Source organism: Microtus oregoni, unplaced genomic scaffold, assembly GCF_018167655.1.
Source record: "Microtus oregoni isolate MIOR12 unplaced genomic scaffold, Mior012 000011F_ref0000422, whole genome shotgun sequence".
NCBI classification, from domain to species: Eukaryota; Metazoa; Chordata; class Mammalia; order Rodentia; family Cricetidae; genus Microtus; species Microtus oregoni.
This window is the reverse complement of record NW_024543070.1, coordinates 32,363,752-32,376,887: the sequence shown is the minus strand read 5'-3', so window position 1 is coordinate 32,376,887 and position 13,136 is coordinate 32,363,752. Positions and strand designations below refer to the sequence as shown.

At 43.2% G+C, this 13,136-nt stretch overlaps 1 protein-coding gene across 4 annotated transcripts in view; it reads right to left on the bottom strand.

The window, feature by feature from the left end:
• The window catches only part of LOC121453479 (trafficking protein particle complex subunit 8-like), a 95,149-nt gene extending 84,677 nt beyond the window's left edge, over nt 1-10,472 (bottom strand). For all 4 annotated transcript variants that reach the window (XM_041660289.1, XM_041660290.1, XM_041660291.1 and 1 more), the window contains exon 1: nt 10,015-10,472. In XM_041660289.1, coding sequence (XP_041516223.1) covers nt 10,015-10,171 — 157 coding nt within the window. In that variant the 5' untranslated portion in view covers nt 10,172-10,472. The remainder of the gene's footprint in view (nt 1-10,014) is intronic.
• Nucleotides 10,473-13,136: the final 2,664 nt, after the last annotated feature.

The window sequence follows — 13,136 nt, the reverse complement described above, 5'->3', positions numbered from 1 at the left end:
AAAAGAAGATCCATAGGGGAGTATTGGGAGGAAGAGATGGGCAGACGCCAATGCAAGAATTCACCCAACAATCTGAAAAACAACATGAAACCACCAGAAGCCAGCGACCTCACAACAGGAGGACATGAACACCTTAATCAAGAAGAAGTAGAAAAGATTAACTTCATGAAAGTGATTGACACCCTTAAACAGCATGTAAAAAATGCCCTTATAGAAATGGATGAGAAGTATAACAGAAAGTTCGAGGAATTGAGTAAATCAGTGAATGATACCCTAGGAAACCAAGGAAAAACAGTCAAGCAGATAATGGAAACAGTTCAAGACTTGAAAACTGAAATGGAGGCAAAGAAGAAAACACAAACAGAGGGCCAGCTGGACATGGAAAATTTAGGTAAACGAATAGAGACTACAGAAACAAGCATAACCAGCAGAATACAAGAGATAGAAGAAAGAATCTCAGATTCTGAGGATAACATAGAGAAAATAAACGCACTGATCAAAGAAAACAGCAAGTCCAACAAACTCTCATCACAAAACATTCAGGAAATATGGGACACAATAAAAAGACCAAACCTAAGAATAACTGGAGTAGAAGAGAAGAAGTGCAGCTCAACGGTCCAGAAAATATACTTAATAAAATTATAGAAGAAAACTTTCCCAACCTGAAGAAAGATGTACCTATGAAGGTTCAAGAAGCTTACAGAACACCGAATAGGCTGGATCAAAAAAAAACATCCCCTCGCCATATAATAAAACACAAAGCATACAGAATAAAGAAATAATATTAAGAGCTGCAAAGGAAAAAGGCCAAGTTACTTTTAAAGGTAAACCTATCAGACTTACACCTGACTTCTCCATGGAAACCATGAAAGCCAGAAGGTCCTGGATAGATGTACTGCAAAAACTAAGAGACCATGGATGCAAGTCCAGACTACTATACCCAGCCAAGCTTTCGTTCACTATAAATGGAGAAAACAAAATTTTCCAGGATAAAAACAAATTTAAACAATATGTAGCCACAAATCCAGCCTTACAGAAAATAATAGAAGGAAAATCACTAACCAAGGAGTCCAACAATGACCACAATAACTCAGACATCTAGAGACCCTTCACCAGCGCAACTCAAAGAAGGGAAACACACAAACCCTACTACTAAAAAAGTGACTGGAGTTAACAACCACTGGTCATTAATATCACTTAATGTCAATGGGCTCAACACACCTATAAAAAGGCACAGGCTAAGAGATTGGATACGAAAACAGGATCCAACATTCTGCTGTTTACAAGAAACACACCTCAACCACAAAGACAGGCACCTATTCAGACTAAAGGGCTGGGAAAAGGCTTATCAAGCAAATGGACCTAAGAAACAAGCAGGTGTGGCCATACTAATTTCTAACAAAGTTGACTTCAAACTTAAATCAATCAGAAGAGACGGAGAGGGACATTTTATACTCATAACAGGAACAATTCATCAGGATGAAGTCTCAATCCTGAATATCTATGCCCCTAATATAAAAGCACCCATGTACGTAAAAGAAACATTACTAAAACTCAAGGCAGCCATCAAACCGCACACACTAATAGTAGGAGACTTCAACACTCCTCTCTCACCAATGGACAGGTCAATCAGACAGAAACCTAACAGAGAAATTAGAGAATTAATGGAGGTAATGAAGCAAATGGACTTAACAGACATCTATAGATTATTCCACCCAAAGAGGAAAGAATATACCTTCTTCTCTGCAGCTCATGGAACCTTCTCGAAAATTGACCACATACTCGGTAACAAAGCTAACTTACACAGTTACAAAAAAATATTAGTAACCACCTGTGTCTTACGGGATCACCATGGATTAAAGTTAGAATTCAACGACAATGCTACCCCCAGAAAGCCTACAAACTCATGGAAACTGAACAGTCAACTACTGAACCATACCTGGATTAAGGAAGAAATAAAGAAAGAAATGAAAGTCTTCCTTGAATTCATTGAAAATAAAGAAACAACATACTCGAACTTATGATGGGACACTATGAAAGCAGTCCTAAGAGGAAAGTTCATAGCACTAAGTGCCCACTTAAAGAAAACAGAGAAAGCACACATTGGAGACTTAACAGCCCACCTGAAAGCTCTAGAAAAAAAAGAAGCAGAATCACCTAGGAGGAGTAGAAGACTGGAAATAATCAAACTGAGGGCTGAAATCAACAAAATAGAAACACAGAAAACAATCCAAAGAATCAATGAAACAAAAAGCTGGTTCCTGGAAAAAAAAAAATCAACAAGATTGATAAACCCCTATCCAAACTAATCAAATGGCAAAGAGAGAATACGCAAATTAATAAGATCAGAAATGAAAAGGGGGACATAACCACAGACAAAGAGGAAATTCAGAGAATCATTAGATCTTACTACAAAAGCCTGTATGCCACAAAACTGGAAAATGTAAAAGATATGGACACTTTTTTAGATAAATACCATTTACCAAAATTAAACCAGGACCAGGTGAACAATCTAAACAGACCTGTTAGTCGCAAAGAATTAGAAACTGTTATCAAACACCTCCCTACCAAAAAAAGCCCAGGACCAGATGGTTTCAATGCGGAATTCTACCAGAACTTCCAAGAAGACCTAATACCTATACTCCTTAATGTATTCCACAATATAGGAACAGAAGGGTCATTACCAAATTCCTTTTATGAAGCTACAGTTACTCTGATACCAAAACCACACAAAGACTCAACCAGGAAAGAGAATTACAGGCCAATCTCACTCATGAACATCGACGCAAAAATCCTCAACAAAATACTGGCAAACCGAATCCAAGAACACATCCGAAAAATTATCCATTATGATCAAGCAGGCTTCATCCCAGAGATGCAGGGCTGGTTCAACATACGTAAATCTATCAATGTAATCCATCATATAAATAAACTGAAAGAAAAAAACCATATGATCATTTCATTAGATGCTGAAAAAGGATTTGACAAAATTCAACATCCCTTTATGATAAAAGTATTGGAGCGATTAGGGATACAAGGGTCATACCTAAATATAATAAAAGCTATATACAGCAAGCCGACAACTAACATCAAATTAAATGGAGAGAAACTCAAAGCCATCCCGCTAAACTCAGGAACACGACAAGGCTGTCCACTCTCGCCATACCTCTTCAATATAGTGCTTGAAGTTCTAGCAATAAGACAACATAATGGGATCAAGGGTATTCGAATTGGAAAGGAAGAAGTTAAACTTTCGTTATTTGCAGATGATATGATAGTGTACATAAGCGACCCCCAAAACTCCACCAAAGAACTTTTACAGCTGATAAACTCCTTTAGTAATGTGGCAGGATACAAGATCAACTCCAAAAAATCAGTCGCCCTCTTATACACAAAGGATATGGAAGCAGAGAGGGAAATCAGAGAAGTTTCACCTTTCACGATAGCCACAAACAGCATAAAATATCTTGGGGTAAATCTAACCAAGGAAGTGAAAGATCTATTTGACAAGAACTATAAGGCATTGAAGAAAGAAATTGAAGAGGATACCAGAAAATGGATGGACCTCCCGTGCCCTTGGATTGGGAGGATCAACATAGTAAAAATGGCAATTCTACCAAAGTCAGTTTATAGATTCAATGCAATCCCCATCAAGATCCCATCAAAATTCTTCACAGATCTTGAGAGGACAATAATCAACTTTATATGGAAAAATAAAAAACCCAGGATAGCCAAAACAATCCTATACAATAAAGGATCTTCTGGAGGAATTACCATCCCTGACTTCAAACTCTATTGCAGAGCTACAGTAATGAAAACAGTGTGGTACTGGCATAAAAACAGAGAAGTCGACCAATGGAATCGTATAGAAGACCCGGATTTTAACCCACAAACCTATGAACACCTCATTTTCGATAAAGGAGCTAAAAGTATACAATGGAAGAAAGAAAGCATCTTCAACAAATGGTGCTGGCACAACTGGATGTCAACCTGTAGAAGAATGAAAATAGACCCATATCTATCACCATGCACAAAACTCAAGTCCAAATGGATTAAAGACCTCAATATCAGCCCGAACACACTGAACCTGATAGAAGAGAAAGTGGGAAGTACCCTACAACATATGGGCACAGGCGATCGCTTCCTAGGTATAACCCCAGCAGCATAGACATTAAGGGCAACATTGAATAAATGGGACCTACTAAAACTGAGAAGCTTCTGTAAAGCAAAGGACACTGTCACTAAGACAAAAAGGCAACCTACTGACTGGGAGAAGATCTTCACCAACCCCACAACAGACAAAGGTCTGATCTCCAAAATATATAGAGAACTCAGGAAACTAGACTTTAAAATGCTAATTAACCCAATTAAAAAATGGGGCACTGAACTGAACAGAGAATTCTCAGCAGAAGAAGTTCAAATGGCCTAAAGACACTTAAGGTCATGCTCAACCTCCTTAGCGATCAGGGAAATGCAAATCAAAACAACTTTGAGATATCATCTTACACCTGTCAGAATGGCTAAAGTCAAAAACACCAATGATAGCCTTTGCTGGAAAGGCTGTGGAGGAAGGGGTACCCTCATCCATTGCTGGTGGGAATGCAATCTTGTGCAACCACTGTGGAAATCAGTGTTTCGGTTTCTCAGAAAATTCGGGATCAACCTACCCCTGGACCCAGCAATACCACTCTTGGGAATATACCCAAGAGATGCCCGATCATATGACAAAAGCATTTGTTCATCTGTGTTCATAGCAGTATTATTTGTAATAGCCAGAACCTGGAAACAACCTAGATGCCCTTCAATGGAAGAATGGATGAACTAAGTATGGAATATATACACATTAGAGTACTACGCTGCGGTAAAAAACAATGACTTCTCGAATTTTGCATGCAAATGGATGGAAATAGAAAACACTATCCTGAGTGAGGTATCCCAGACCCAAAAAGATGAACATGGGATGTACTCACTCATAATTGGTTTCTAGCCATAAATAAGGGTCACAGAGACTACAATTGGTGAACCTAAAGAAGCTAAATAAGAAGGTGAACCCAAGGTAAAACATATAGTTATCCTCTTGGCTATGGGAAGTAGACAAAATAGCCGGGGAGAAAATTGGGATCTTGGGGGTGGGGTGGGATGAGGGTAAGGGGAGATGGGGAGAGAGAAGTGAGAAGGGAAGGAGGGGGGGAACTTGGGGAAACAGGAGGATTGAGATAAAGGAAGGTTGGACAGGGGAGCACGGAAACACAATTCTTAGTTAAGGGATCCACCTTAGGGTTGGCAAGAGACTTGACCATAGAGTGGCTCCCAGGAGCCCAGGGTGATGTCCCCAGATAGTCCCTTGGGCAGCTGAGGATAGGGAACCTGAAATGATCCTATCCTATAGCAATACTTATGAATATCTTGCATATCACCATAGAACCTTCATCTGGTGATGGATGGAGATAGAGACAGAGACCCACACTGGAGCACTGGACTGAGCTCCCAAGGTCCCAATGAGGAGCGGAAGGAGGGAGAAGATGAGCAAGGAAGTCAGGACCACGAGGGGTGCACCCACCCACTGAGACAATGGGGCTGATCTAATGGGAGCTCACCAAGGCCAGCTGGACTGTGACTGAAAAAGCATGGGATAAAACTGGACTCTCTGAACATGGCGAACAATGAGGACTGATGAGAAGCCAGGGACAATGGCACGGGGTTTTGATCCTACTTCATGTACTGGCTTTGTGGGAGCCTAGCCAGTTTGGATGTTCACCTTCTTAGACATGGACGGAGGGGGGCGGACCTAGGACTTTCCACAGGCAGGGAACACTGACTGCTGTTTGGACTGGAGAGGGAGGGGGAGAGGAGTTTGGGGGTAGAGGGAGAAGGGTGGGAGGAGGGGGAGGGAAATGGGAGGTTGGGAGGAGGCGGATACTTTTTTTTCCTTTTCTCAATAAAAAAAATTAATAAAAAAAAGATTAAAAAAAAGAATGGCTAAGGAAAATGTGGTACATTTACACAATGGAGTATTACACAGCAGAAAAAATAATGACATCTTGAATTTTGCAGGAAAATGGATGTAGCTAGAAAACATTATTTTGAGTGAGGCAACCCAGATACAGAAAGACAATTATCGCACGTACTCACTCATAGATGGTTTTTAAACATAAAGCAAAGAAAACCAGCCTACAAACCACAATCCCAGAGAACTTAGACAACAATGAGGACACTAAGAGAGACTTACATAGATCTAATCTACATGGGAAGTAGAAAGTAGAAAAAGACAAGATCTCCTGAGTAAATTGGGAGCATGGGGACCTTGGGGGAGGATTGAAGGGGAGAGGGGAGAGGCAGGGAAGGGAGCAGAAAAAAAATGTAGAGCTCAATAAATATCAATTAAAAAAAAGAATATACACAAAGCCTTTCAACTGTGCTTAATTGGCATAGTCATTGCATTTAATTCTTAAAACATGGTGAGGAACCCTAAATGGCTCTCTATCATCTAACTTATATGTACATGAGGCCTAATAGCTACTTTTAAGGTCCTTCACAAAAAGAGTACTCAAAATTTCTTCTAGCAACCATTTTTTCAGTGTATCTTTAAACTATGTGTTTTTCTACTGAAACTTAAAGATAAGTCTCCTGAAAATACTTGACTATTCTAAGCCAAGGTTGATCTCAGAAGTCAGGGCAAATTTTTGAATATTCTATTTTCCATTAACTCTTTGAGAATTTCATGCATGTATATATTTTTATGAATATATTTTATTCACACCCTCCACCTCTCCATAACCCCTCCCATATGTACCCCCAGTCCCCTCCCAACTTGATGTTCTACCAATTTTTTTATGCTGCCACTACAGTCTGTATTTTAATCATCTTTGAACTTTTTCTTCTTTTCTGAGTGTTTCCTTATGTAATTGAAGCTGACACCAAGCAAGCAATTCTCCTACCTCAGCCTCCAAAGCGCTAGGATTATAGACAAGTACCATGCCAACTTAAACTTTTTAAAAATTCATACCAACTCATAGACTTATAGACTACAAACTCAATGATCTGTCAAATAGGCCTAGCTCAAGAACTCAATACTGCCTCATAAGTACCACAAGAAATGAAATCTAGAGGTCCCTTCCTAAAACTCCAGCTTCTCCTCCATCTCCTCCGCATTTTGTATCCCAGAAGACAGCTTTCCCACAACTCTTCCCTAACCACTGACTACAATTTATACCTTCTGACCTAATCATTTGATGGTAGTCTTTTTTTTTTTTTTTTGGTTTTTCGAGACAGGGTTTCTCTGTGGCTTTGGAGCCTGTTCTGGAACTAGCTCTGTAGACCAGGCTGGTCTCGAACTCACAGAGATCTGCCTGCCTCTGCCTCCCGAGTGCTGGGATTAAAGCTGTGCGCCACCATCGCCCGGCTTGATGGTAGTCTTAACTGCAAACCTGATAGGCTCTACAATCACTTGGAAGACTGGGCATGCCACTGGAGGGTTATCCATCTTGACTGTCGAGGAAACTATCTCCTTAAAAGGGATCCTGGACTGTATAAAATGGGAACCGAGACCTAGCTCTAGTCTGCAATCACTCCTGGCTCCTGACTGCGGATGCAGTGTGACCAGATGCTTCAGGCTCCTGCTTTCTTCAATTCTCTGCCATGATGGACAGTATCTTCAGCTGAGAGACAAAGTAAACCCTTCCCTCTTTACAGGTGCTCCTGTCAGAGTATTTTATCACAGGAACAAGAGGAACTAAGATACCATTCTACCTCATTCCTTCCCCAACTCCAGACTAAGCAGTGATTGCTTTTGTCTTTCTACCACCTCTCTATCAACCGCCTCACTGCACACGCAGCAAGAGAACAGAACACAAGAGGATAGAAGTTCACCTCTATCACTGCGCTGTCCAATGAAGGCAACGCCATCATAGAAGGCCTACGGAATCCTGAAAAATGCACCTACTCACAAAAGTGGATATTTTCACATAAAGAACACAGAATTTAAAAAACTGCAACAAAAAAAGAATGCAAAACCTTCCATTTACATCTTTTATATTGGATACTTATTGAAATAAATCTGCCAAAACTTTGGAAATACATGGGTCAATTAAGTTATACTACTAGAACTAATTCCACTAAGGCTGGGAATATACCTATGTGGGAGAGAAAAAAGGTTAGTGCAAGAGGTACAAACAAGTTCAATCTTCAGCACCAAAAGAAAACATCATTTGCTACTTTTTTCTTTATGTATTTTAGCATGTTTACCATCAAGTCTCCTAAAGACTGCCTGAGGCATGTAGATACACTAACCAACAGTATAGCACTATTTTTTTTTTTGGATAAACATCGTAACTAAATAACATCAGTTATTTGATAAACAAAAATTTATAAGCGATCCCTTCATGGTAAACAACTGTTAAATTTCCAAGGAACTGTACCTGCTTTTTTGCTATGTTCTGTTTGAAAGATCGGTTAAGCCAGGTGGTGGTGACATACACCTTTAATTCCAGTACTCAAAAGGCAGAGGCAGGCGGATTTCTGTGAATTTGAGGCCAGCCTGATTTACAGAGAAAGTTCCAGGACAATGAGGGCTACACAGAGAAACCCTGTCTCAGGAAAAAAAAAAAAAAATATATATATATATATATATATATATATATATATATATATCTCAGTTAAACTACACTTGGGGTATACTTAAAAAATATTTAACTTTTAAAAGAATCAAGCTCTCTCTCTCTCTCTCTCTCTCTCTCTCTCTCTCTGTGTGTGTGTGTGTGTGTGTGTGTGTGTGTGTGTGTTGGATTCCCCCACAGAGCTAGAGATACAGGAAGTTCTGAACCACCACTGGGAATCAAACTTTGGTCCTCTGTGAGAGCTATATGTGCTCTTAACCACTAAGCCATCTCTCTAGGCCCTTTGAGTAAAATTCTAAGTATGAGCTTTAATCATTAATTAAAAAAAGCAAAAGCTAGAGAAAGAGCCATTTATGGTGGCTCAAGCCCGTAATCTTAACACTCAAGAGGTTGAGATGGGTGACTGCCTAGAGTTTGAGACCTACAAATTACATACATAGAGTGAGTTCCAGACCAACTTGGCTTAGAGTAAAACCCATTTTAAAAATTAACCAAAATGAAAAACAATGATGGAGAAAGAAAAGTATTATTAAATATGAATGTATTTTTCATGATTAACCATCAATATGAAAAGGACAAAATGCGTGAACTGTTCTAACCCCATAAATTTAGATAACTTGAAACATCTACATTGTTACTACAATTTATCCTTTGTCTTTTTTAAAACTTTTTTATTTTTACTTTTTTTCTCTTTAGGTATCCCTGCTGGCCTCAAACACGCTGCACAGCCCAGGAAAGACTTAGACTTCTCTTCCTGCCTCTGCCTCCGAGTGCTGATCCCAGGAGAGCGCCAGCTAGGTGGTACCGAGGACCCAGGTGACAGAGCTTCCCGCCGGCATGCTAGGCCGGCACTCTGCCCACCGCAGCCCCATCCTTTATTACTCATGCCATACTTTGTGCTTGCTCTCCTGACACTGGGCAAACTGCTATATAGCTAAGAACGTGTTGGAATGGTAGAAAAGGGAAAAATAAACAGTCAAACTGAAGTTCCGCCAGGATGAACTCCAAGGCTAGACCAATGTCATGAACAAGAGAACTTTAACACTCGACGAGGGGACGTGACAGATCTTCACTCTTAAAAACTCCGTTCTGGAGGTTGCATCTTGCTATCTTAACTGTCCAGTAGGTTCCAAATCCTGTAGGGTGACTGCTAACAACAGTCTCGACTCCCTTGTGTCGGGCTCAAGTTTGATCTCTACGACTTAAAGACCTGGCTCGTCCCGAGAAAAAAAGCGTCCGTAGCCGGGCGGCCGCGAGCGCGCGGTCTTGACAGCCGCTCTCCGCCCCTCGCCAGCCGCAGCCCCGGGAGGCCGCCCCTCCGTCCTGCACTTGCTCCCCACTTCCTTCTCTCGGCCACGGCCCGGCTTCAGCCCAATGGACGAGGAAGAACAGCACGTACCTTCGGAAGTGAGGCGAGAGAAGGGCTTGAGCAGCTCGGCGAAACTGAGGTGGTTGAGGCGGGTGAGCCGCTCGGCTTCGTCGCTGCACAGCGCGGCGACACAGGGAACGAAGGAGTCGGGGATGAGCTCCTGCACCGACTGCACGCACTGGGCCATGGCCGCAGCCGGGCGCCCGGCCTCCGCCCCGCCTCGGAGCCGAGCGTGCCGCAGCTGCCTGCCCGGCCGGGTGCGGCCCCACTCCGAAGCCTGCAGCCGACTGCGCGGAGCCGCCGCTGCTCCGGCTTTTGGGGCCCGGGCTCGTCGCTGCCTCCTCTCAGCGCTCCCCGGAGCTTTGCATCCCACCCAGCAGGTGGGGACGCCGACCACCGCCGCTCGGTCCTCCCGACGGCAAAGTCTTGGTCACTGTCCGATAGGAACCGCCATGTTGGGCCGAACCCTGACCCGCCGGCAGCACCACTCCCGGCAAGCCCCGCGCGCGCGTCCCTCACGTGACGGTGTCAAAGACGCGGTAGGGGCGGGGCCGGGGCGGAGGGCTGGCAAACGGGAGCTACGGAAGCCGGTTGGAAGATTGGAACCGGAAATACTGTGACGAGTGGGTTTCCCTACCGGCCAGGGGCGGGGTTGTGAGGCGGGTGGGCGTGGCCTGGCGAGCGGCTTTTGGCCAGTTCTCCGGCAGGTGCCTGGCACGTCTGTCAAGGTGATGGCTGATCGCGTAGGCCTGGCCTTCTTGGCGTCCCCAAAGATCTCATCTGGCTGCAGTAAGCTACTGATGTGATAACTTCGCGCTACTTTCTGACTGGTCGCCCCGCCTTCCCCGAGGTGGGCGGCGACCGCTTGCCCGAGAAGGGCCTAGGGCAGGTGCCTAGGGGTTCACGCTGTGGCGCCTGGGACGACTGTGTATCCTCTGAGCAGCGCCACGCTTTTAGAAGCGGACTGCCACAGACGCGCTCAATCACCGAGCAGAAAAATGTGCTGTTGAGGGCGCTTTAATTAGCATGGAATGTAAGGGGAACGTTTTACTGGATCTCTGGGGAGGGATGCCTTTAAATATCGTCAGTCTTTTTTTTTTTCTTTCTTTTTTTTAAGACGCAGGCTAGGGTGCCTTGCACTTGTTTCTCATACATCGCTTTCCGGCTGTTTGGATGTCTTGGAACTCCTGCTTCAGTCTCCGTAGTACTGGGGTTACCGGCTTTCACGACTACGTCCGGCTCCGCCTCTCCTTTTCCTTTTTAGAGTATTTACTTTATGGCAGTGGAGAAACCAGTACTTATATACTGTGTGGCTGGCCATCCTTGCATACTTCAGACTTGTCAGCCCCCATAATGATATGACCCAAGCCTAAAAGAAAATAGCTAAAAGGTAATTACCAGAAGCTTGTCACAAGACAGAGGGAAAACAAGACAGAGTTTACCAGACCAGAGACTGGGCCTTGCGGTGGCTATTAGCAGAGGCATGTAGATCTCTTTGAATATAAAATCACCCTGGTCTATGTAACAAGTTACAAGCTAGTCAAGGCTGTGTGCAATAAGACCCTGTCTCAAGGGAAGTGGGGGTATTTCCTTCCTACCCTGGTCATCTCTTGGCAAAGTATTATTTGAACTGTAGAAATCCTTAAAAGAGATGAATTACACTGGGCACCTTAACACATTGGGGGGGGGTGCTTTTGTTTGTTTGTTTGTTTGTTTGAGACAGGGTTTTTCTGTGTTACCACTCTGGCTGTCCTGGAACTCACAGAGATCAGCCTGCCTCTGCCTCCCAAGTACTGGTATTAAAGGTGTGCGTGCACCTCCACCACCCAGCTTTACCAGATTTTTTTAAGTACAGAGTTTCACTCATTATGTATCCTCACCTGGCTTGGAACTTGCTATGTAGACCCAGCTGCCCTTATACTCAGAGATCTGCCTGCCTCCTCAGAGCTGGGATTAAATATATGTGCTACCATGCCCAGTGGCATCAGACTTTTTAATCAAGACTTTTGCAACATCAAAACAGAAGTTAGTGGGGACAGAGGTGGCTCAGTGGCTAAGAGCAATTACTGCTTTTGCAGAGGACCTAAGTTCAATTCCCAGCACCCACATTAAGTGGCTCACAGCTGCCAGTTCCAGGGTACTTGACAGTCTCTTCTGACCTTTAAGGACACCTGTACTTATGTGCACATAGACATGAGCATGCATACTATAAATAAATCTGGAAAGAAAAACAAAATCGGATGTGGTAACACATATCAGTAATTCCAGGCTGGAACTGCCAGTTGTGGTGCACGCCTTTAGTTCTAGCACTCAGGAGGCAGAAGCAGATGGATCTGTATGAGTTCGAGGCCAGCCTGGTCTACAAAGTCAGTTCTGGGACAGCCAGGGTTATGCTGAGAAACCTTGTCTCGAAAACCTCCCCCCCCCCCCCAAATCGTCTAAAACAAGATTGTCAGCCTGAAATACAAAACAAGACCTTACCTGGGGAAAATGTAAGCTGAGCATAGTGTAACATGCCTGCCATCCTGGCACTGGGAAAGTGGAGGCAGATAGACGGGTGTTCAATGCCATCTTCTGCCATGTAGCAAGTTCCAGATTAGTCTAGTTGGATTTTTTTTTTTTTACTCTAGCCACATGTTGGGACGCCAGCATGTTGTTGTTTGTTTTTTATTAATCTTTGGCTCCTTTTGGCTTTTGGAGGGACCCACAACCCAGGTCCCAAATCACACACAGAGAGACTTATACTTTCTTATGAATGCCCGGCCTTAGCTTGACTTGTTTCTAGGCAACTTTTCTTAAATGATCCTGTCTACCTTTTGTCTCTGGACCTTTTCCTTTTCTTACTTCTACATATCTTACTTTTACTTTACTCTGTGGGTGGCTGACCCCTGACATCCTCCTCTCCTTGTCCTCTTGTTCCTTTGCTTTCTCCAGATCTTTCCTTCTATTTACACTATGCCTGCCAGCCCTGCCTATCCTTTCTTCTGCCGTGCTCTTGGCCGTTCAGCTCTTTATTCGCTCATCAGGTATTTTTAGACAGGCAGAGAATCACAGCTTCACAGAGTTAAACAAAAGCAACACATCTTTACATCATTAAACAAATGTTCCAGGGCATAAGCAAATGTAACACAGCTTAAAATAATATTTTCAAC